The sequence below is a fragment of the Hydra vulgaris genome, chromosome 03 (assembly GCF_038396675.1).
Source record: "Hydra vulgaris chromosome 03, alternate assembly HydraT2T_AEP".
NCBI lineage: Eukaryota > Metazoa > Cnidaria > Hydrozoa > Anthoathecata > Hydridae > Hydra > Hydra vulgaris.
The window spans coordinates 35,587,501-35,611,309 of record NC_088922.1 but is presented as its reverse complement, the minus strand read 5'-3'; the positions used below and the strand labels follow the sequence as shown (position 1 = coordinate 35,611,309).

Here is a 23,809-nt window from a genome sequence, read left to right as displayed (position 1 = left end):
ATTAAAAACACTGAAAACACTTAAACATTAAAAACATTAACACTGAAAACACTTAAACATTAAAAACACTTAACACTAAAAACACTTAAACATTAAAAACACTTAACACTGAAAACACTTAAACACTTGTTAAAACTTTCTATAATCTTTACTTTTTCTCATTCATACAATTTGCAAGTTTTAAAGCTTCTTGACAACAATTTTTACGACTTAAAAAGCTGCTGGTTCTGACTTGTAGCAGTGATTGGCTACAGCCTTGTTGGATGCCTTTTAATTTCTCAGACCAATTTTATTAACTCAAGTTAAAAGCTCAAATAAAACAAACACATTCTTTGCTCGAGTATAAATAAATGCGTTCTTTATTCATTTTAAAAAAAGTCATCAATAAGATCTGTCACCATATAGCTTTCCTAGCCCGGAATCAGGAGTCCAGAACAATAACTTGAGTCATTAAAATCTGTTAATGACTTTGCATATGATTGAATAATGACAGGGTAGACCTATTTATTTTGAATTTGTGAAGGGAATGAAATTTTATTTAATTTCCTCCACAAACTCTAAATAAGCTAGGATGCTTACAACATCAATCAAGGGACCTGGGATCAAGGTACATTTTTAAAAATCTTAATGGTTTGTGCATAAAACTCCTCCTCACATTAATATATGTTTATACCATAAAAAATATTTGAAATATACCAATGGACTAATTTCTTTAAGAAGAACCACTTTTTCAAACAATATCAAGTAGTAATACAGAATTTCTTCAGTGTAATTTGCTTCCATTTTTAAAAACCTTTCAGTTAGTATTTTCATTAATTTACAACTAGACCTAAAAATAAGAATAGTAGTAAATATAATAAAAAATAATTGTAATAAAATATTGGTTCAATCATGATTTAAATAATGGATCTATAAAAACAAAACGTACTCATAACTTGTAACTTTAATGATTTCGCAAAATTCAATTACATTCTTTACAGCTTCAACATTATAAACAGCGTATTTTTCCATGAAACTATAAAAACCATAGTAAAAAAATATTCACTTTAAAGCTACTAAAAAAAAATAAATAAATAAAAAGGAATAACTGCATAATTAGATGCAAATACAGAAGAAACTGTGAAGGTGAAAGTAACTATGAAGGTAAGGTACAACTAAGATATTTGGGAGCAAGACTTTGAGTTGAAACAAGTGTAATCCACTCAAGTGTATTCCACCAATCTTACCAAAGCCATTTAGCAAACTTGGAAGTTTATTATTTGAAAAAATTGCAATTGCTAATTTTTATATTTCTGGGTAAAAGTTCCATTGTGTTTTACAAAATTGTTGACACAAAATAACCTGGTCAGAACCTTAACAAAAATAACCTGGTCAATAAACTTAAGTTATTTATCAATTAGGTCAGGTGAAGCGAATTTAAAAATTATTGTGTACTTTTTGGACCACAAATATCACCAAAAAATGCTAGTCTTTAAAGTTCGCTTATGGGTAAACACTTTAAAAGTTGATTAAAGTAATGTACTTTTGTTAATGTTAATTGATAATGCACTTATATTGGGTTGGGGAATAAGTTTGTTTGGTGTTTTTCAAAGAGCTTTCTTTAAACAAAAAACAATAATTATAGCAATAATTATAACAATGAATGTGGATGTTGAAGAACCTCCCATTCAAGCTCGTGGAGAGCGGTTTTGACAACTTGTGCAACATTGGGTCTGGTGTTGTCGTGGAGCAAGATGACTTGTCCTTGTCGGTCAGGTCTTTTCAGTTGCATAACCGCATTTACGCAGCGTATTTGGGCAACGTAAAGCTCCTTGTTGACTGTTGCGTTCCTTTTAAGCATTTTCCAGTGTATCATGTTTTCACAGTCCCACCAAACACAGATTATGATCTTTTTCAGGTGGAGATCTTGCTTGAATCTCAATGTCGGTGTGTCTCCTGGGGCCACCCACTCCTTTCTTTGTTTCCTATTGATGTACAGGCACCATTTCTCATCTCCAGTGACGATTCTGTACAAAGAGCGCTTTTTATGGCCGCGTGTTCCCTTATGTTGTGCAAGGTGTTGAGCAGCGATTTGAAGACAATTTTCTTTGTTGACTTTGTTAAGCTTGTGAGGCACCCAGGCTCCGAGCTTTTCAGAAAATCCCAATGAAGATAATTGAGGATCGTCTTATGATCACAGTTCATTTTTTTGGCCAATTCACAACTTGTTTGGCAACCATCTTCCTTCAAAAGATGCTCCTCATCGAATTCTGTGGGTTGTCCGCCGCGAGGTATGTCTTTGAGGTCATCCGTTTTTGAACTTCGCAAAACATTTCTGTGCTGCATGCTCACCCATGACACCTTCTCCATACATGCTGCATATGTCATGAGCAGCTTCAGCTGCTTTTTGATCGTGATGAAAAGCAAAGAAAAGTAGGTGTCGAAAATGCTGATTTTCGCCACCTGGGTATTCCATTTCTAAGGGTGGAAAATAGGTAAAACTAAAAATATTCGAAAAAACAAATAACACAGTTCTGTAGAGCAGAAAAGGCCCTCCCTAATGAATACAAACGCTTTGCTCAACAACAAACAAATCCTTTAAATAACCCTCTTTGAAAACAACCAAACGAACTTATTCCCCAATCCAATATTTTCTTGATTTCTATTTTTTTAATTTTGGTATATAATAATGAGTATTTTATCCTGTATTTACAAAACCAGAAATAACAACTGTTTTATATAAATAATATTAAAAACATGTTAGTCAAGAGAGTCTTGGTGAACTTTGCAATTTTTGTTGCAGTAATTTTGTTATTTTTTCTGTAAAATTTTTCACGATCTGGTAAACCTGAGTTAATTCACCTTTTAAAGTGTTGGTTTATTTTAAATTAATGTTGCCTATAAACTAAGCATAACCTGGTCAGAACCATAATAAAAATAGCCTGGTCAATAAACTTAAGCTATTTATCCATTAGGTCAGGTGAAAACTAAGCTTAAGTAACTGGATAAAAAAAAAAAAAACTTTTCAGTAATTGTGTTTAAGTAAATCTAGTTCATTTTGTCTAAAATCATGCAATAAAAAAGTTCATAATAAAACTATTAAATGACTTTTTGAACTTTTTTATTACTGCACTCAACTTTTATTTTTAAAACTAATATTATGAAAAAGTTTTTTCAAACCACAACAGGTATAAATAAAAAGAAAACTAATACTATCACATATGATGTGGTTTTTTTAAACCACAAAAAAAAAGAAAACTATTAAACAATGCTATAACAAACAATGTTTATAAACAAACAACAATGAAAACAACCTACCTAGTGATATGTTCTTTCATATCATTATTTTCTATTTTGTAGAGGTTATACAATGCATGAAACAAAACATCTTTTTCTTTTGATGTTAAAATGTAGTGAGAATGAAAAAACAATACTTTAAGAATTTCAGAATAGTTTTTTTGATAATTATCTGTAAAGTAAAAAAAAAGTTGTTTTAAGCTTTAAACTCTATAAACTATTTGCATTTGTTGACCAGATGAAAACATCATATAAGATTATAACAGACATTGTAGAAACTTATTAAATGCATATATATACACATTTATAATATATATATACACACATTTATAATATATATATACACACATTTATAATATATATATATATATATATATATATATATATATATATATATATATATATATATATATATATATATATATATATATATATATATATATATATATATATATACATATATATATATATATATATATATATATATATATATATATATATATATATATACATATATATATATATATATATATATATATATATATATATATATATATATATATATATATATATATATATATATATATATATATAGATACATAGATATACATATATACATACATACATACATACATACATACATACATACATACATACATACATACATACATACATACATACATACATGTTATTAATGATATATACATTTTATATTTTAATAAAATATATATATATTTATATATATGTATGTATGTACAAATATATAAATTTTTATAATTTTTTTTATTTCTAGTGTTATTTTAGTATATAGAACATTTAGAAATATTGAAAGTCAATTTTTAAAAATTGTTGTTTTTCAGCCCACCCCAATAAATATGGCCCAAAAGTAACTATTTATAATTATATTTGATCATTAAAAAATTTCTACCTCTATAATACTTTACTAATTTAAGGTGTTATTGAATTTGATTAAATAACTATACTTTGCGTGTTTATTCAAGTTGTTTGTGGAGTCTGCAAGTTTAAAAGTGAGTTTTTACAAAATATTTTGCTTTTATCTAATTTGAAGTTAATTTTTTTTCTTTTTATTAAACCTAGTATAAAATTCATTCAATTATTATATGCAGGGTTGGAAAAAATCACGATTTTTAAAGAAAAATCAAAAAAATCAGATTTTTTTGATTTAAATAAAATATTTTTTGATGAACTTTTAATATAATTTAAAGTATTATGAACTTGGTTGACTGAGTTTTTTGTACATAATGCAGTGGTCAAACAGGTTAGAAGTATACTCAAGATTTTAAAATCATTTCTTTTAAGCTTATACCTCCACAAAACTATCCAAACACTATGCGATTGTATAAGGATTTTCTGGATATTTATTATATTAAGTTTAGATTGTATTAAGTTTTTTTTTTAAATATTGTTATGTTGTAATTTAATATTGACTGTTTGTCAAAACTAAAGATCTGAAATGGTTTAAAACTCTACTTATGTTTTTACAGAAACAAAAATATTTAAAACATACTAAACAAAAATAAAAAAATGTCTGGAAAAAGATCTGACCCAGTGTGGTCCGAATTTGAAAAGCTTAAAACAAAATTTGATGTTACAAAGCAACCCTAAGAATAATCTGTTTTAGAAGAAAAATGTTACTTAAATCAGCAAAAAAAATCACAGGCAGAAAAATATAAATAATAAAGGTACAATAAATAAAAAAAAGTCGTATTTGATGAGGAGATTGCAAGAATGATTTTTGCAACAAATTCATCATTTTAATTAGTTAAACATCCAGACCAATAGGCCAGGCTATAGTGGCCCAACAAGAAAGGACGTAGCTGACAAAAACTCCTAATAATAGTGTTTGATAAAGAAAAGGGCAATGACACTCTAAATTAAAGACACTCTAAATTAAAGATGCTCTAAATAGAGATATTGTAAATATAGCACTGGATGGTTAATCAAACATTCACAAGGAGCCTGTAAAATATGTGTTACAGTTACAACTGAAACAAATGATGTCTATTTAGCTGACACAACTGACACATCTGGGAGCTCGCTCACTTCTGAATATCTTAAAGAACTAGCAGTTTCATCAATTAAAAATATAGAGCTTGAATTTGGGTGTCATGTAGGAAGCATTGTTACTGATAATGCAGCTATTGTATCAAAAATGAGGCATAATATTGAATCTCGATCAGATATTGATGCAGTTACATATGGTAGCTCTGCACATTTAATGAATTTTTTAGCACATGACCTAGAAATTGACAATATTAAAGATTATATAGTAAATATTATCAAATATTTTAGACTACTAGAAAAGGGGCGTTCTAGGCCAAAATTTTTCAACTATATCTATAACTATAAACTCATATCATATTTAACTAAAAACTTATCTATATTCTCATAAGTCATTTCAATCATAAACTTATCTATAAATTCTTAACTCATTTCAACTATTATCCTAACCATAATTTCTGAGTCAAAATAAAATAATATAAAGATAAAATAATGGTAGTATAACAACCATAAAATATTAATATATTGTGGTTACATCATAACAATGATCTCTGAGCTAAAATTTTTTAGTAATTTTGTAAATTTTTATAAATCAATTTTTCAGGCTTATCAATTCTTTATTATCAACCCATGAGTTGAACGAATCAGGATACCCATACCACTTTACTAATGATTTGTTTTTGAGTTTACGAATAACTTTTTCAATCCTAAATATGTTTTGATCAGTTTTTTGCATTTCTTGTTCATAAAAAGTACCTTGTATTTCTTCACCATTGATATCTGTTAATTTATATGTTGGTGGATCTGTGAACTGAGTCTGTGAAACAGTAAAAACCTCTTCAGTCCACCTAGGTGTGTACCTTTTTTCAAATGTTCCCTTCTTTTTAGTTATCCTAACTCTATCACCAATTGAAAACTTTGGTTTTACAGACTCTGATCGTGCATTTCCATTTAGATTAAACCAAACAATATTTTCATTCTTTTTAACGCTAGTTTCAACTGGTGTCATTTTAATGGAAGAATGCTTCGTGTTGTTGAATTTATTTACCATTTCATCTAAAACGTTAATATATTTTCTAGTAGAATTAGCTGAAAAGTACTTAAACATTTTATCTTTCATTGTTCTATTCCAACGTTCAACTACACAACTTTTTTCTTCATTTTCAGTTGAATATAACTCAACACCAAGCGCTTTAACATGCTTATTATAAAATTCTAAGCCTTTATCTACCCACATTTTTTGACACTTTCTTTCTTTAAAGATTTTATTTAAAGCATTAGCAACATCAACTCCAGTTTTACTCTTCAATGGAACAATCCATCCATACTTCGAAAAAACATCTATCACCATTAATAAGTATTTTATACCGTCATTGAATTTGGAAAAAGATTTCATGTCAACTAAATCAGCAGCCCATATTTCATCGATTCCATTTACAATAACTTTTCTTTTTCTGAAATGTTTTACAACTGGTCTATGAAATTTGTTTGCAAGATTGTCAGTCCATTTTAGATCTTTCAGACCCATAAGAATTAGATCCTTTGGATCCATAAGAATTAGATCCTTTGGATCCATAAGAATTACTTCTTTATCCTCGTCTTTTTTACTGATCGTTGGTAGTTTTTTTGAGTAGTTTTAGTTTCGTGATAGTAAGCTGCATTATCAACTCTTTCTACAGGTTTACTCCATTCTTTATATGCGTCAGTAGAAGTTAATTGTTCATCTAAATTAGTACCAGGACCTGCAAAGTTCATATCACGTAAATGCATTTCACCTGGAAACTTTGACCATGGTAATTTTATTTTTTTAGTTATTGAATTAATTGAACTCACTAAATCTCCTCCTGTTTTTAACGATACAAATTGAGTTTTTGTTTTTCCACAAATAGCGCAAGTTCCACGTTGCATATTTCTATTGTTTTTACTCACAATATTTTGTAAGTTTAGTGTATTTGTTTTGTTTCTACATTTGAGACAGTACATTTTTATATATATAGAAAAAGTCATGGAATGCAAATAACAATAAGAGAAATAATAATAAGTTGTTACCTAAGAGTATAAGAGGAATTATTACTGGAAAGTCAGGTTGTGGAAAAACTACTTTATTATTGAATTTACTTTTGAGACCTAGTTGGTTAGACTATAATAATTTACAAGTTTTTGGAAAATCTCTTTTTCAACCAGAATACAAAATATTAAAACAATCTTTTGAAAAAAAATTACCAAAAGAAATTATTCTTGAACTATTTAAGTTACAAGACAAAATAGAAAAATTAGATGCAAACCCCGAGCTTATAATAGAAGACATTTCAAAAAATTTAAATGAGAAAACAGATATGGAGTGTAAGTATTTTGAAACAGCTGAAGATGTACCAGATCCTCAAGATCTTGATATACATAAGAATAATTTGATGATATTTGATGATTTACAATTAACAAAGCAAAATAAGTGTGAAAAATATTATATAAGAGGAAGACATAGTAATGTAGATTGTTTCTATCTTGCACAAAACTATTTTATGTTACCTAGGCAAACAATACGAGAAAACACAAATTTTATTTGCTTATTTCCACAAGATTCAAAGAATTTAAATCACATTTATAATGATCATGTTTCATGTGATATGTCAAAAGATGAGTTTAAAAATTTTTGTAAGAAAGCTTGGTCAGAGCCTCATATATTTGTTATTATAGATCTATCTTCTAAAAAAGATTATGGAAAATATAGAAGTGGATTAAATTGTTTTTATATTCCAGCTTGTTGAAACTAAATAGTGCAAAAAAAATAAAAAACAAAATATTATCTTCAATATAAAAAAACAAAAAAATGGCATATTATTTATCAGTGAGCGGAAATAGCAATATCTTAAAAACTAAGTTTGCCTCTATTATTACACTTAGAGAAGACAGAGAATATGAAATGGCTCTAGTTAGTTTAGAGACATTACAGTTTTCCTAATAGTAATTCTTCAAACAACAATTGAACCTGTCATTTCCAAAAGGGCACAAGTCCATTTACTAAAACTTTTCAAAATCAACAAGAATATGATTTTTATTAAAATAATGTCAAGGTTGCTAAAGAAATTAAACATAGAGGTAGATAAATAAAGAAGGTATATAACTTATGTATTTTTTATTTTTTATAAAAAAAACATAAATCATACAGAAATTTTTAATTCAAACTTATAAACTAACTGCTAAAAGTTTTGGACTTATGTCCTTTTCGAAATGACAGGTTCAATTTTAGATATAGCGCAAATAAAGGATCAACTTGGAAGGATATAAACATTCCAGATGGATGTTATGAAATTAACAATATAAATAAAAAAATCCAATTGATTATGACAGGAAACAGTGATGCAAGTTCAGGAGTTGCAAATATTACAATTGAAGGAAATAATAATACATTAAGATCAGCTTTAACTATTGCAGCTGGTTATAAAGTTGATTTTACAGCTTCAAATTCAATTAGAACTGTTTTTGGTTTTGACAGTGGAATATATTCAGCAGGCTACAATATATCAACTAATATAGTAAACATATTAAATGTTAATAGTATATGAGTAACAAGTGATATAATAGGATCATCGTATATAAATGGAGGAATTGATAATGTTATATATTCATTTTTTCCAACTGTAGGTCCTGGTTATAAAATTGTTCTAGAGTCGTATAACTTAATTTATTTACCAGTAACACTAAAAACAATATCAAAAATGGAAAATAAATTGGTTGATCAAAATGGAAATCTTTTGAATTTACGAGGAGAAGAAGTAACTATCACATTTCATATAAAAGAAGTAAAATAACAAATATTATTAAAATAAATCGCAAAATAATTAAAAAAAATTTTTTTTTATATTATATATAAAAATGAGTAAATATACTAATATTAAAATAAATGTTTCGCAAGGGCAATTAGAAAAAATTAAAAAAGCAATTGAAGATGATTATGGAGCTAATATTAAGTTATCACATTTAGATCTTAATGGTGAGCATGTATTAGCTGTAACAGATTATCAATTGAATAGAATTAAAAGAGCAAATGAAACAGGTAAAGGCTTAATAATTACTCTAAGTAAAGCACAATTAGCTCACAATTCTCAAATAGAGGGAGGATTTATTGGTGCACTTTTACCTTTACTTGGTACAGCTGGAAGATTTTTATTATAAAGTATTGCTCCAGCACTTGCAACAGGCTTATTAACAGGAGTAGGTTCAGCAGCTGGATCAGCTATGGTTGATAAAATTGCTGGAAGGGGTATTGTGTACTTAAAAAAGAATAGAAAAGGAGTTAAAATGACAGCTGCAGGAAATGGTTTATATTTGAGACCATGGAGTAAAGGATATTCTGTAGGTGACGGATTGTACTTATGTAGTGGAAATGGATATACATCAACAAGATCAGGTTTATTATTAGGACCAAATTCACCATTTGCTAATATTCCATTTTTGAATATGATACTGTGGTTTCTCAAAATTTTTTTTATATTGCATATAAAAAGAAATGCCGAGAAATAATTCTCCAATGCATAAATTTATAAAGAAATGTATACCATACAAACCTATAAAAATACTTCTTCATTCTAAGATACATAAAGATTTGGAGCACCCTTCAGTATTAATAAATGATAATAAATATGAAATATTTGCACAACACGAAATTACAATAAAATCTCTATCACATCAATATATTCTTTTAAAGTTTGGTGTATTAGCTAATGAAGGTGTTGCGTTAGTTTCATTAAAAGAAGAACTTAAATTAAAAATGTTAAGTTTACAAAACTCTGTAATATCAGAGACTGTTGATGATATTATAGTAAATGTTGTTAATAATTCTGATTCTGATGTATTAATTAAAAAAGGAGGAGTTTATGTTTGTGAATTTATTATAAATATTTTTTAAAAAATAATTAAAAAAATAATTATTTTTACTTATTAAAATGGAATTTAATTGCAAAAAGTTGTGTAATAATATTTATTCAGATATACCAAATGCACTGAGTGCAAATGATAATAAAAATTTCAATAAAATATATCCAAATCTTCCAAGCGCATCTGATGAAGAAAATAAGATTATTAGTGCACATATATATCGTCTAAACACAATTAGTGAGATTCAAAAAGAAATAGAGAGTAAGAGAGAAAAGAGAAATATATCATAGAGCTGTAAAAATAATTTCAACAATTGATAATTCATTACTAGCAAACACTATGGTACTTGGAACTATTGGAATTGGCTTTTTAGCAACAATAATTGCAGCACCAGTAGCTATCGCATGTGAAGGTGCAGCATTAGGAGCAGGTGTTTTATCAATAATGGAAGGGCAAGTTAATAAAAAATTAAATTTAAAAGCAGAAAAGCATAAAAAGATTAAAGTACTTGCTGATTCAAAACTAAATACAATAAGCGATTATATTAAAGCTTTAGTAGATGGAAGTATAGATGACAATGAATTTAAACTAATACTTAATGAACTTGAAAGATTTAAAGCCATGCCTGAGCAAATTAGAATAAATAAAAAAGAATTAATTAATGAACAAACTAAAGAACCATTAATTAAACAAGGAAGAGATGAAGCAATTAATATACTCAAAATCAGATTTAGTAAAAATGTAAACGTCAAAACACCAAATAGTGTATTAAAATAAAACGTAAAAAAAAAAAAAATCATAAACTGATTTATGTTGTGTTTTTTTTATATTTCTTATAAAAAAAAAAAAATGTCATTTCTAAAAATTGAAGATCCTGAAAAAAGAGATCAAATTGTTAAAGAATTCTTAGAGATTTAAAAAAGAATAGAGCAGAATTTTTATAATTATAATTTATATGAAAAGATGGGTGAAACTTATTTACAGTCAGACTTAGAAAAATTGTACAAGCCATTAATTGATAGTCAAGATGGAATAAAAGAAAACATAAATAAATTGCAAGATCAAGCTAACAAATGTGCACTCACTTTTTCAAATTCTTATCCTGAAGCAAATAGAGAGATAATGATAACTGATTCTAAAGAACTATTGCCTTATAATGAAGAAAATAAAGATATGAGGCTAGGAAAAATTGCAGCAGGTTATCTAAAAATGTATGCTACTAGTAAAAAATCTACAGATACTACATTTGGGATACGAAATGAAGATGGTATATTTTATATTGGAAAAAAGCCAATACATATTAGTGATGATAATGTAACTATTGATGATGAAACATATTGTGGTACTCCTGGTCTTTGGGAGTTGTTAACAAAGTTTAAACCTGATAAGGGAATACATAATGAAGTTGACCTTAAAAAATATCGAGATATATTAATACAAACAGATGCAATTACTACTGAAAACCCATACAAACCAAAATCGTCTTGTAGTGGAAAATACAGAGAAATAACAGCCCCCATTTGGAGAGATATAAAGAAAAATGAGAAGCGTGAATCAAAAGGAAATGGAATTAGAGGAAGAACAAACATACGAACTTTAATACTTCCTAGCGATCCTAATGCATTAATTGAAATGCTTGAATTATGTATAGCTACATGGAAAGCAGGTAACACTGGAGCAAGAAATGAAGCTGTTGCAATTTGTGATGAATTATTACGACAAGGTATAATAAATAGTTCACAGTATAAAGCAATACAAAATAATTTATAATTACATCTCGATGCATATAAAAAAAATATATAGTACATAAAAAATGCTAATTGTTCATAATAAGAGATATATAAAGAAACACGCTATTGGAGGAAGTGGTATATTCGAAAGTATAAGAGATTTATTTAAACGAATAAAAGCGTCAAATTTAACAAGAGTATCACCAGCTGTGTTGAAGAAGATGGCTGCTAATGATTTAGGAAAAACTGCAATAACTGCTGCTAAATCAGCAGGAAAAGAAGCTGCTAGAAATGCTGCAGTTGAAAAAAGAAAACAAATAATTGATAAAGTATCTTCAAAAATAGTTTCACAACCTGTTATCAATAAAAAAATTGACGAAATAATTTCAAAATTGGTTAGATCTAATGATCTGATTAATAATGGATATAATAATGGATTTGAAAGATCTAATAATAATGGATCTGAAAGATTAAAAAAAAATAATGCAGATGATATAACAACAAATATAAATAAAATGATGATGGGTTCTGCAATAAGATCAGTAAAAAAAGTATCAAATGAAATGCTATAAGAATAGAAGATCTAGTTAAAATAGGACGCAGTCTTCGACTTGTGTAGTATAGTTGCTTACTAGACTTGCGTAGTAGACTTGCGTAGTAGAGTTGCTAAATTTTTTTTATAGTTTTTTAAGAATTGTCAATCAAAAAAAAATTTTTTTATATTGTATATAAAAAATAAAATGACAACTTCCGAAGTATTAAATTTTACAGAAATGCCAATTGTAGATAATGGAATTGAAAGATTTGAATTCCATGAATATGAGCCAGTGGCTCGTACAAATCTAAATAGTGCTGGAGAAATAAGAATCAACATTGAGCAACAAGATTTGTTCACACTTCCATCTAAAGCTTATCTCTTATTTGAAGGACAACTTGTTAAACTTGCTGATGGAACAGCTTATGCTAATACAGATGCAGTGACGCTTACAAATAATGGTATTATGCATTTATCCAGTCAAATATCATACCAATTATCAAATCAAGATATAGAAACTATTTATCATCCAGGTCAAGCAACTACAATGTTAGGAATGCTTAAATACCCAAATGACTTTTAATTAGCGCAAGGATTAAATCAATTGTGGTATAAAGATAATACAACAACAGCAGTACTTGCTGATAACATAGGGTGTGCATTAAGACAAGCACACATAATTCAGAAACCAACTACAAAAGGATCATTTTTATTTTGCATTCCTTTAAGACACATTTTTGGATTCTGTGATGATTACGATAAAGTTGTTTATGGGTTTAAACATACAATAACTCTTGCAAGAAAAAGTGACGATGACGCAACTTTAAGCTTGCTACTGCATCTTTAGGAAAAGTTAATAAAATATCATTGTTTATACCACATGTGATCCCATCAGATGTAGAAAGGATTAACCTTCATAAATCTATCGAATCAAAAGTGACACTTCCAGTAAGTTTTCAAGCGCGTCAGTGTGATACTATATTTGCTGCACAATCTACTATATTTTCTTGGAGATTGAGCGTAAAGACATCTCCTGAAAAACCAAGATACATTATTGTTGCATTTCAAACAAGTAAGGATGGAGACCAAAATGATAATGCTTCAATATTTGATCATTGCGACTTGAAAAATATGTACATTATGCTTAATCAAGAAAGATATCCTGCGTTGATTATAATTTGTCATTCCCAAATCAGCAATTTTCAAGAGCTTATAGAGATGCAGATGTGTTTAATGAAAAATTTTATCGAATGAATGAATTGATCACACTCAGCAATATAACTCCTTCTGACTATAAAGATTTATACCCACTCTTTGTTTTTGATGTTAGTAAACAATCAGAAAAATTAAAATCATCAACAATAGATGTACAAATTAAAGCAACATTTAATACAGCTGTTCCAGCAGATACTGAAGCTATTGCAGTTGTAATACCTGATAGAATGATAGAATTTCAATCAGACAAGAATAAAATGAATGTTGTTTATTAAATTTTTTTGTAAATTAAATTTTTTTGAAAATTAATTAAATTTTTTTTCTTTATATATTAAAAGAATGAAATATACAAAGAAAAGTTTAAAAAATCTATTAGAAGAAAATAATATTTCAAAAACATCTGACAATCTTGCTACATTGCTAATGATTGCTATGGAAAATGGGTTATTAGATAAAGAATCTATTATAACTGAAGTGAAGGAAGTAAATGAGAAAAGACCAGTTGGTAGACCAAGAATACATCCAGTGAAACAAGTAAATGAGAAGAATCTAGTTGGGAGACCTAGAAAAAATACCAAAACAATTACACCATTGACTTCAAAAGATTGCTGAATGTAGAATGTATTTAAATAACACTTGAAAGATTGAACAAATCATTCACAAAAATATTGACTCTACCAAAACAATTACACCATTGACTTCAAAAGATTGCTGAATGTAGAATGTATTTAAATAACACTTGAAAGATTGAACAAATCATTCACAAAAATATTGAAAACACTGAACCAAATACAATACATAGAAACTAATTTCTCCAAAGTAGAAACATTTTTAATGATGTTGTGAGTGGTTAATTTGTTATGCAATAATACACCCGCTGTACAAATTTAACAATAAAATTTTAAATTGAATAAAATCAGATCAAAATGTACTTTTAAATATTGCAATATGTATTTACAGCTCTGTATGCAATATTATAACAAAATGATATGTTTAAAATAAGAAAAACTGTATTTATACGTTGAATGAAGAGCTTTCAATATTTAAAAAAAAATTCATTTGATTTGTGAACCACATAAATATACTCCGAACTTCATCAACCTTTGCTGTAAACTTTTTATATATGAAAAAAAACTAGACTAGAAACAAAATTATACACTGAACTTGAAAAAATTATGAGAGGCATAAACCATAATCATATGGAGAGTTTGATGCACCCTAACGTAGGTATATAATTATTTTCAACAATTAATCTAATTTAGTGTTTTCATCTGGTATTTAAAAAGAATTTGTGTATATACATGTATAAGATGTATAAGGGTGTATATATATATGCATGTATGTATGTATGTATGTATGTTTATATATATATATATATATATATATATATATATATATATATATATATATATATATATATATATATATATATATATATATATATATGTATATATGTATATATGTATATATGTATGTATGTATGTATGTATGTATGTATGTATGTATGTATGTATGTATGTATGTATGTATGTATGTATGTATGTATGTATGTATGTATGTATGTATGTATGTATGTATGTGTATGTATATATATATATATACATATATATATATATATATATATATATATATATATATATATATATATATATATACATATACATATAACCATGTATATATACATATACAAATGCATGCATTCATATGTAAATTTGACAAAAAAAATTAAAATTTGCTCAAAATTTTTTATTTAAAGTAAACTTGAATTACTTGGAGAAGGAAATGAAGAAAGTTGAAAGAATGTTGTTATACGTTGCTGAAACAGTATGTCTAAAAAAATATATATCACTTTAAAAACAATTAATATTTAAATAAAATTAATAATACATACATAGATAAGATTTTAATATTTCATTTACAATTTTTATTAATAGCAATAAATAGTTATTACTAAATAGTTATTAAATAATGAACTGAAAAAAAAAAAAAAAAAGAAACACAACCATCATCATAATGCCATAATGCTTGAATATTCCAAGAGGACTATTACCAACTAAAAGTTTGGAGAAGATACTTCAACAAGATACTTCAACTATAACAAGTTAGCATGTAGTAAAAAAATCACCTCACTAAATTTTCTCTGAGATGACACTTTTATTATGCAAGGCAATGCAAAAAGTTCTAACATATATAAAAAGCTAATATAGATTTAACAAACATGCTGGACTTGCTAGTTGACTAGAAAAACAGAGTAATCTCAATTGGTTTGGATTTTGGATTCCATTAGGAACAGCAAAAGAAAGAGTATGATAAAATGAACATTTGTGTTTGACATGTTCTTTCATAAAATGCAAATTAAATAATCTTCTATACACTAAAGATGACTACGTGTGTGCTAAAATGATGACAGATGTCAAATGAGACAAAAAATTAGCTTTAAATAATATAAATAAGAACAAGAAAGTTTTCTTAAACCATTACTTTAATGCAAACAATAAACACATCACCAACTGTGAAAACCTCAAAAAGTTAAAACAGTACTGGATGACACCCAAGCTGAAAAAATAAATACACAAAAAAATACTATGTATCACAAAATTCACAAATTAGTCATCACTAAACACAAAACACGTACAACAAATTAAAAATTAATACATGCTAGACAGAGGTCGCACCATTAATTTAATTATAAGTAAAATGGGTATGGCAAATAACCTAAATATGCTAAATAAACTAAATGGATATGGCATCAACAAGCAGTTATTTTCCTGGATAGAAAACTTCCTGAAACATGCAAACGAAGAGTGATAATGGGAGATTTTCAATCCCCATGGAAATTAGTTTTATAATGTCCCTTAAAATTTTTTTTTAGGACAATTTCTCACTCAAATTTACTTTAACCCTTTTAGATCCAGCAGTTCTATTTGAAATTATTAGCATTTTTTAGCTCTGGCAGTGTATAATTATAATTCAAGTTATACATTTCCATTGTTATTTGCTTATTTAATTTGTTTACATTTATTTATAGAAATTTATAACAAAACTTTATATCCTAAACATTGGAAAAATTTTGAAATATGATTTTAGTAAGAAAAAAAAAATCATGCATCAAATACAATATTATAGACAATGCAAAATTAATACTGTTGAATCTTGAAAAAGACAGTGCTTTTAATATCAAAAGACGATATTTAATTAAAACAAGTCGGAGCCACAATGCCACAAAACAAATAATGGCACAAACAAGCCACAGCCACAAAAAAATAATTAAAACAATGGCATCCTCATTTGAATACAAGAACAAAAAAATTTTCAAACAAATTTTCTATTTAAGAATGGCATCCTTTTCTTGAAAAAATACATTTTTGCTCTCAAACAACAGCAATGCCATGCAACAAATATGATACCAAAACCTAGACACTGTACTTACACAGAAAAACTGAATATACTGAACTTAACAACATTCAAAGCTGGATGTACGCATTTAAAAAAAATAAAAATTCCAACACAATTTCAAAAAACCATAAACATGGGTTTTTAATGATTTTTTGAACCTATACCTGGATTCTTACATCAATCTTAAAAACAAGAAAAATAACTTTTATCAAAAAGTAAATAGCAACAAAAATTTACCAAACTTCATGTAAGCTGTAGGTTGAATATAAGGAATATAAAAGTTTGAAGCATCTAGCCTTTGGTCTTCAGGAAGTATCTAAAAGTTAAGACATTTTTGCCAACATTTCATGTATCAACTGAAAACACAATCATTTTGTTTGTGATGCAATATGCATCACAAACAATATGTTTTTATGATCTCGTAGCAATATGACTTTAGTGATCATAATTTTAAGAAATTACATGAATATATGCAAATATAAATACAGATACACAAAAATATATAAAATATATTTTTATAAACATTTTTATTAATATATAAAATATATATTTTAATATATATAATGTGCAAATATATAAAGATATGCGAAAATATATGAAAATATGCTGTTTATGAAAAAAATATAAAAAGAACTGAAAATATACATGAAGATGTGGAAAAAATATTTAAAAAACTAGCTGGCCCAACCCATAAAATTTTGGTCTTGGTTTATTAATCATTTCTATACTTATTACTTATTTACTTCAATACTTTTTAATAAATGATAGAAAAATAATTCATTTAAAAATTGCTATTGGACCAAAAATAAAAAATTATGAGCATTTTTTCTTCATACTTTGAGCTTATTAGAACCCTCACCCATTTCCCAGCTAATTGATTTTGAAAGACTAAGATGAATATAAACATCTTCCCACTTTAAGAAAGAAAACTCTTTCTTAAAGTGGGAAAGAAATATATATATATATATATATATATATATATATATATATATATATATAGAGAGAGAGAGAGAGAGAGAGAGAGAGAGAAATGTTCTACTTTTTAAAGTAATAAAAATAAAATAATATGTTAAAAAAATTAACTTTAACAAACTTTAAACGCTTTGGTACCTGTTGTTCATTAACCATTTATCAGCGGCCACAGATATTTATTAGTACCCACTTTTAAAAAAAAAAAATGAATCAGAGAACCTTAATTAAAAATACAATGAATGTTATAAGAACTTTTAGCGGATAGTTTACAAATGAGCAAATACATTGTAATACAAACATTTTAAAATATAGAAAAAAGTCTAATTTTTTCTAATAATCTAAAAGTTTGCTTTTCTCTATACTATGTATCTTTTCTGCTATGTATCTAGCAACTATGTATGCTATGTATCTAGCAAGACTACTTCTGAATTTTACTCTTATTTACTTTTGTTCTTCCTCACATACCGATCGTTTCTATACTTATTCCTTAGTTACGTTAAATTTCTTTAACAAAATAATCCATTCTAAAGAACTGCTTTATGAGCAGAAAAAATTAATTCTTGCCGTATATATTTATAGCAAAAAATATATAGCAAAAAGACTTCTTATTATTAAAATAAAATTTAAAGTTTTCTTAAATTATACATATATTACATACAATCATTCCACATACCGCCTGCAAAGTTTAAGAATTTCAAGTATGTTTTTTTGTGTGTTTTAAAAAATCAAAAACAATAACAAAATAAAAAAAATAAAAGTGCAAGTGAGAGGATTTGAACCACAGCAATGCACTTCAGAAAAGCTGCAAGCTAACCACTTTGACCGCTAAGGTGTATTACTCAATAAAAGTTTTATCACTATTTAATAAACAAAAAACTTTTTAATAAATACAAACTTTTTAATATGGCAGATAAACACAAAAATCAAATTTAAAGAGATTTTGCAATAGAATTTTTAAGTAAAAGTAAAACTGCAAAACTTGATATATGTTTTAAAATTACATAATTTGAAGTTTATAAGTTTGACATTTTGCACTTTCATTCCCATTTTGTTATATAAAATGATATATTAAGTCTTAATAATATAGTAAAAACATACTATAAAAAAAAGAAATTATATATATTAAATATATAAAAATATCAACTTTTTATTTAATAAATGTTATTTTTTAAATTTTTTATTTATAATTTTTTATTTTCTTAATAATTAAAACTGTTATTAAAAAAATTATTTTCAGAAAATTATGAAACTTTCAACCTAATAAAAAAATTAAGGATTTTTTTACTTGTGGTTCTTTATTTTCTATATAAATTATATGTATAATTATTATTGGAACTTGATAAGAATTAACAATGCTGTCTCAGTGGGTGCAGCTTATTACTACTACTACTAATTTATTAAGGATTTTTAAATTTTCAAAAAAAAAAATAATAATAATAATAAAAGATAAAAAATACTTTGATTTCAAAATGAAATTTTTTTACTAGTAGTTTTTTTTTTTTTGAAAAAAAATTTCTAAATATATTACAAAAAAAAGAAAGAAGGTAGAAACTTCTAATTTAGGTTAGGATATTTGATATACCCTTAGTAAAGTATAATTTTCTACCTTTTAAGGTAAAAAATTAAACCTTTAAAGTAGAAAACTGTTTAACAAATCATTGTTTTTAATATAATTTTCTACCTTAAAATTATACTTTTCTAAGGATATATCACATACCTTACCCAAAATTTCTACCTTTTATTAGTGTGTATACATGATTGTTCTATCTACAACCCGCAAACTCAACTACTATACTAATATTTACACTTACTGACATTTATACATAACGCTCTATAAGTGGGTTTTTTACATTTGCATATAACATATATGTTTATTATCATATTTATTATATTACACATGCAATTGCACTTACTTAGAGTAACCTGCTTAAAAAGTGTTATTTAATTGCAATCAGTAAAAAATATTTACTAAATAATTTTTTTTCTCTCAAACATATCTTTGATAGCTCAGTGGAAAGGTGAGCTGTCTTCAATGTCATTTCAGAGGGTTCAAATCCACTCCTTACCATAATATATTTTTCATTTTTTCAAATCTTGCTACTTTTCTAAATATATATAAGAAAAATGAATTAAAATTGTTAAAAAAAAACAAACTTAAGTTTTCTTATATTATACATATAATACACAATTGTTGCATATACTACCCACAAACTCAACTTATGCTAACCACTGTTCACACTATAGAATATTTGATGGAATATTCCATGAAACATGAACAAATATACTCTTTTAGTTTAAGGAACTTTTGTAAAGTTTCTGTCAACATAGAGCAAATAAATGCTCTGGAATATTTATTTGTTTGTGTATAAAAAATATGGTGCCTATTTTTAACTATTTTAATGTATAGCTTGAAAAAGCATGTACATATAAGCTACTATATAACAAAATGTGATAGATAAAAATTTAAAGAGTGTGTTTTTTGTGTTGCTTGATTTATTATAAAATGGTTGACTGCAAGATGCATTTTTATTATAAGACTCAATTTAGACTTTCTATAAAGTTGATTTAAACATCCTCTTCATCTTCATCTCAAGCATCTTCTACAGTCTATCAAAATTTATGAAGATTAAAGATTTAATATTCCTGCTAAATTGTAATTTCGTCTGGATAGTCTACGTAACAAATTATCAATAAGTTTTAATAGTTATTATAAATTTAATAATACAATTTGTCATCATAATGTCAGTCATGAAGCAACCTTGTGTTACATTTGAAATAAATGTAACACAAGGTTATGTCTAAGAATGGCACATATTTTATAAAGTATCAATTAACTAAATCATGGAGCTATCTTCCCTCTGAAATCAAGAATGCATGTTTGAAAACAGGAAATAGAATTTTTTTAACAACAAGAATAAAGAATTTATCCAATACAAAAACAATAAAGTTTTTGGTGTGTTATATTGTTATGGTTTCAAAATTATTTTTTCAATTATTAATTAAATATGTAGAACTAGCATCTGAAATTTAATAGCTTAATTTTAGCGATTGATTTATTTTAAATCAAACTAGGCTGTTACTAGCAGTCTAGTTTAAGTTGCATTCACATTTGATACTAATAACCTAGTTTAAGTTGTATATGCGTTTGATGTATAATAATTCAAACGCTAAAATTAAGCTCTTAAATTTTAGTTTTTTGGTCATAAATAAGTTAGAAGTAAAAAAAACATTGCACAGTATTAAATATGAGTTTGTCTAATCATAATGATATATAAAAATACCAGAAAAATAAATAACAGTCAACTAAACTAACCATGTTAGTTTTGTTGATACAAATTTGTTACACTCAATTTTATTGAGTTATGTTATCCCCCAGGACAAAAACTTCTAAATTTTTATAAAACTATTTTATACCTATAAAAGTTGTATAGAATTAATCGAATTCTATAGAATCTTTATAGATAAAATTTCTAGATATTTTTTTTATAGAATTTGTTCCAATACTCAAATAAAGTCTGTAAAAGCAAATATACTATGAATATATTCACTAAATAGTAATGTCTATTAAAATTTTGCTGAAGACTAAAATTATATATAGTGGCTATATCAAAATTATTTTATATTGTGGATTTTTAAAAAAAAAACATTATTGTAACATAAATATGCATAAATAATTCAATTCATACTAAATTGCGTGTTTGTCTATCCATCCCAATTCGGAAATTACGTAACTACCCAGACTGATCTAGTAAAGAAAAATAATTTTGTGTTGCAAACTTTTGTATATTTTTACTCATGTTTATTTATATTCATAGCATTTTTACTTTGTAATTTAGAAACAGCTAGTGCCTAGTCTCAAAATATATATTAACCATTTAAAGTTCAGAAAATGCAGCAAATTGCTTGGTACAAATAGATTTTTAAAATAATCTTTTGATACCATTGGTGGGAAAATGAATGCTCAACAAAAATAGCTAACCCAAAGTTTGTCAAGACCTTGTTGATGGTGTTGTTGGTAACTAATTATAGCATTTAAAAATATTTGTTAAACAAAAAAAATCAATAATTAACTCTTTCATCAGATACTGATAAATGTAGTCAAAGATTGTGCATTCAGCAATCAAAATAAAATTAAACATTGCAATGAAAGCTAAAAAGACTTACATTATAAAAGATGTTATAAAAATGTAAATAATGTATTTCTTTGATTATTTAATATTTAGAGTTTGTTTAAAAAATTTATATATGCAGTTTTTTTCTTTTTTTCTATTAAGAGGAATATACTACTTAAACAATTTTCTCCAGGTGCAATATCTAACCTGTGCAAAGTTGAAAAAAAAACCTGTTTTTTTTTTTTAAAAACCCAAACACACTCAGATGGATACTTTTAGTTTATGCTTTTATTTATTTTTAAATTAGTTTAACCTTGGACTTAAATTATTATATTTTAAGTCCAAGATAACATTTGTTCCTAAATAATGTTCTGCCTAAACGCCGCTAGTGTGGATATAGTATTACAGACGTTTGTATGTAAAGCTAAACAAATGGAATTTTTACATTTGTGTAATTTTAGATGACATTGTTATTAGATATATATTTGTATAATACTTCCTAATAAAAATTTACTAAGAGGCTCTTTCTTGTTATTGTATCAGCTTTATAGGCTGCCAAGAGTTGACACGTGTTTGACACTTGTGCGAGTCAAACATGCACAAGTGGGCACCACTACTGCTACTATTAGGTTTAGCATTATTATAAAGAGATATTCATATTTATATATATGTATATATATATATATATATATATATATATATATATATATATATATATATATAAATATATATATATATATATGTATGTATGTATATATACATATATATATATATATATATATATATATATATATATATATATATATATATATATATATATATATATATATATATACACACACACACATATATATAAATTAGTAGAAAATCACTTAATAAGAATTTTTTTCATTCAACATTTTGTTTCAACAGTGTATTTCATCAATAAAGACTCATCAGAAATGAATGATCAAATTAATAAAGCTTCAATTCATATCAAAAACTAAATTACAAGAAGTCGCAAATGTCTTAACTACTGTAAATTTTCACACATTTGTGGAATATGCTGACACTATTATAAAAAGATTTTTTAGAAATGATTACTTATGCTTTTTAAAAAAAAAAAATTTTAAAAGGGGGGTTTAATGTAACAATTGATTGAGCTCATTTATTTTTATAGTTTTTTAGGAGAAACTTATTTTCGTGCCTGCATTTAGATATCAATTTCGATTTTTTGTTTAATAAACATTTTTGGTTTGCATGTGTAATTTTTCTTGTAGGCATAGTATGCATTTTTTGGAAATATTGTTATATGCAGGCGCTGTTTTAAGAATGGACCAATTCAGTATATGGTTTAGCCTATTATCAATTGAAATCGGGATTTGTTTTAGAATTTGGGGTGAATGATTTGAGTTAATATTATAAATTACATAAAGTTTTTAACCGAAATTCAATTAAAGTTAGCTACAGTTGCACTAAAATTATGGAAAGAATTATAAAAGGTCACAATATTGCTTTGTTAAACAAAAAAGAAAATGAAAAAACTACAGAAAATTGTAATTGTAAACAAAAAAACAATTGAGTAAAAGTTGTTTATCAAAAAATGTGGTATATAAATGTGTTGTTTTCTCTAAGAATGTACCTGATAAACAATATATTGGCATAACAGAGGGTGAATGGAAAAAACATTTTGCCAA

At 26.1% G+C, this 23,809-nt stretch overlaps 1 protein-coding gene across 1 annotated transcript in view; it reads right to left on the bottom strand.

The window, feature by feature from the left end:
- LOC100200134 (AP-5 complex subunit beta-1) overlaps window positions 1-23,809 on the bottom strand; it is a 109,378-nt gene that overhangs the window by 31,120 nt on the left and 54,449 nt on the right. Inside the window, exons 15-19 of the mRNA XM_065793041.1 lie at window positions 17,287-17,365; window positions 15,424-15,483; window positions 3,298-3,448; window positions 929-1,015; window positions 697-829 (exon numbers count right to left, since the gene is read on the bottom strand). Coding sequence (XP_065649113.1) covers window positions 697-829; window positions 929-1,015; window positions 3,298-3,448; window positions 15,424-15,483; window positions 17,287-17,365 — 510 coding nt within the window. The remainder of the gene's footprint in view (window positions 1-696; window positions 830-928; window positions 1,016-3,297; window positions 3,449-15,423; window positions 15,484-17,286; window positions 17,366-23,809) is intronic.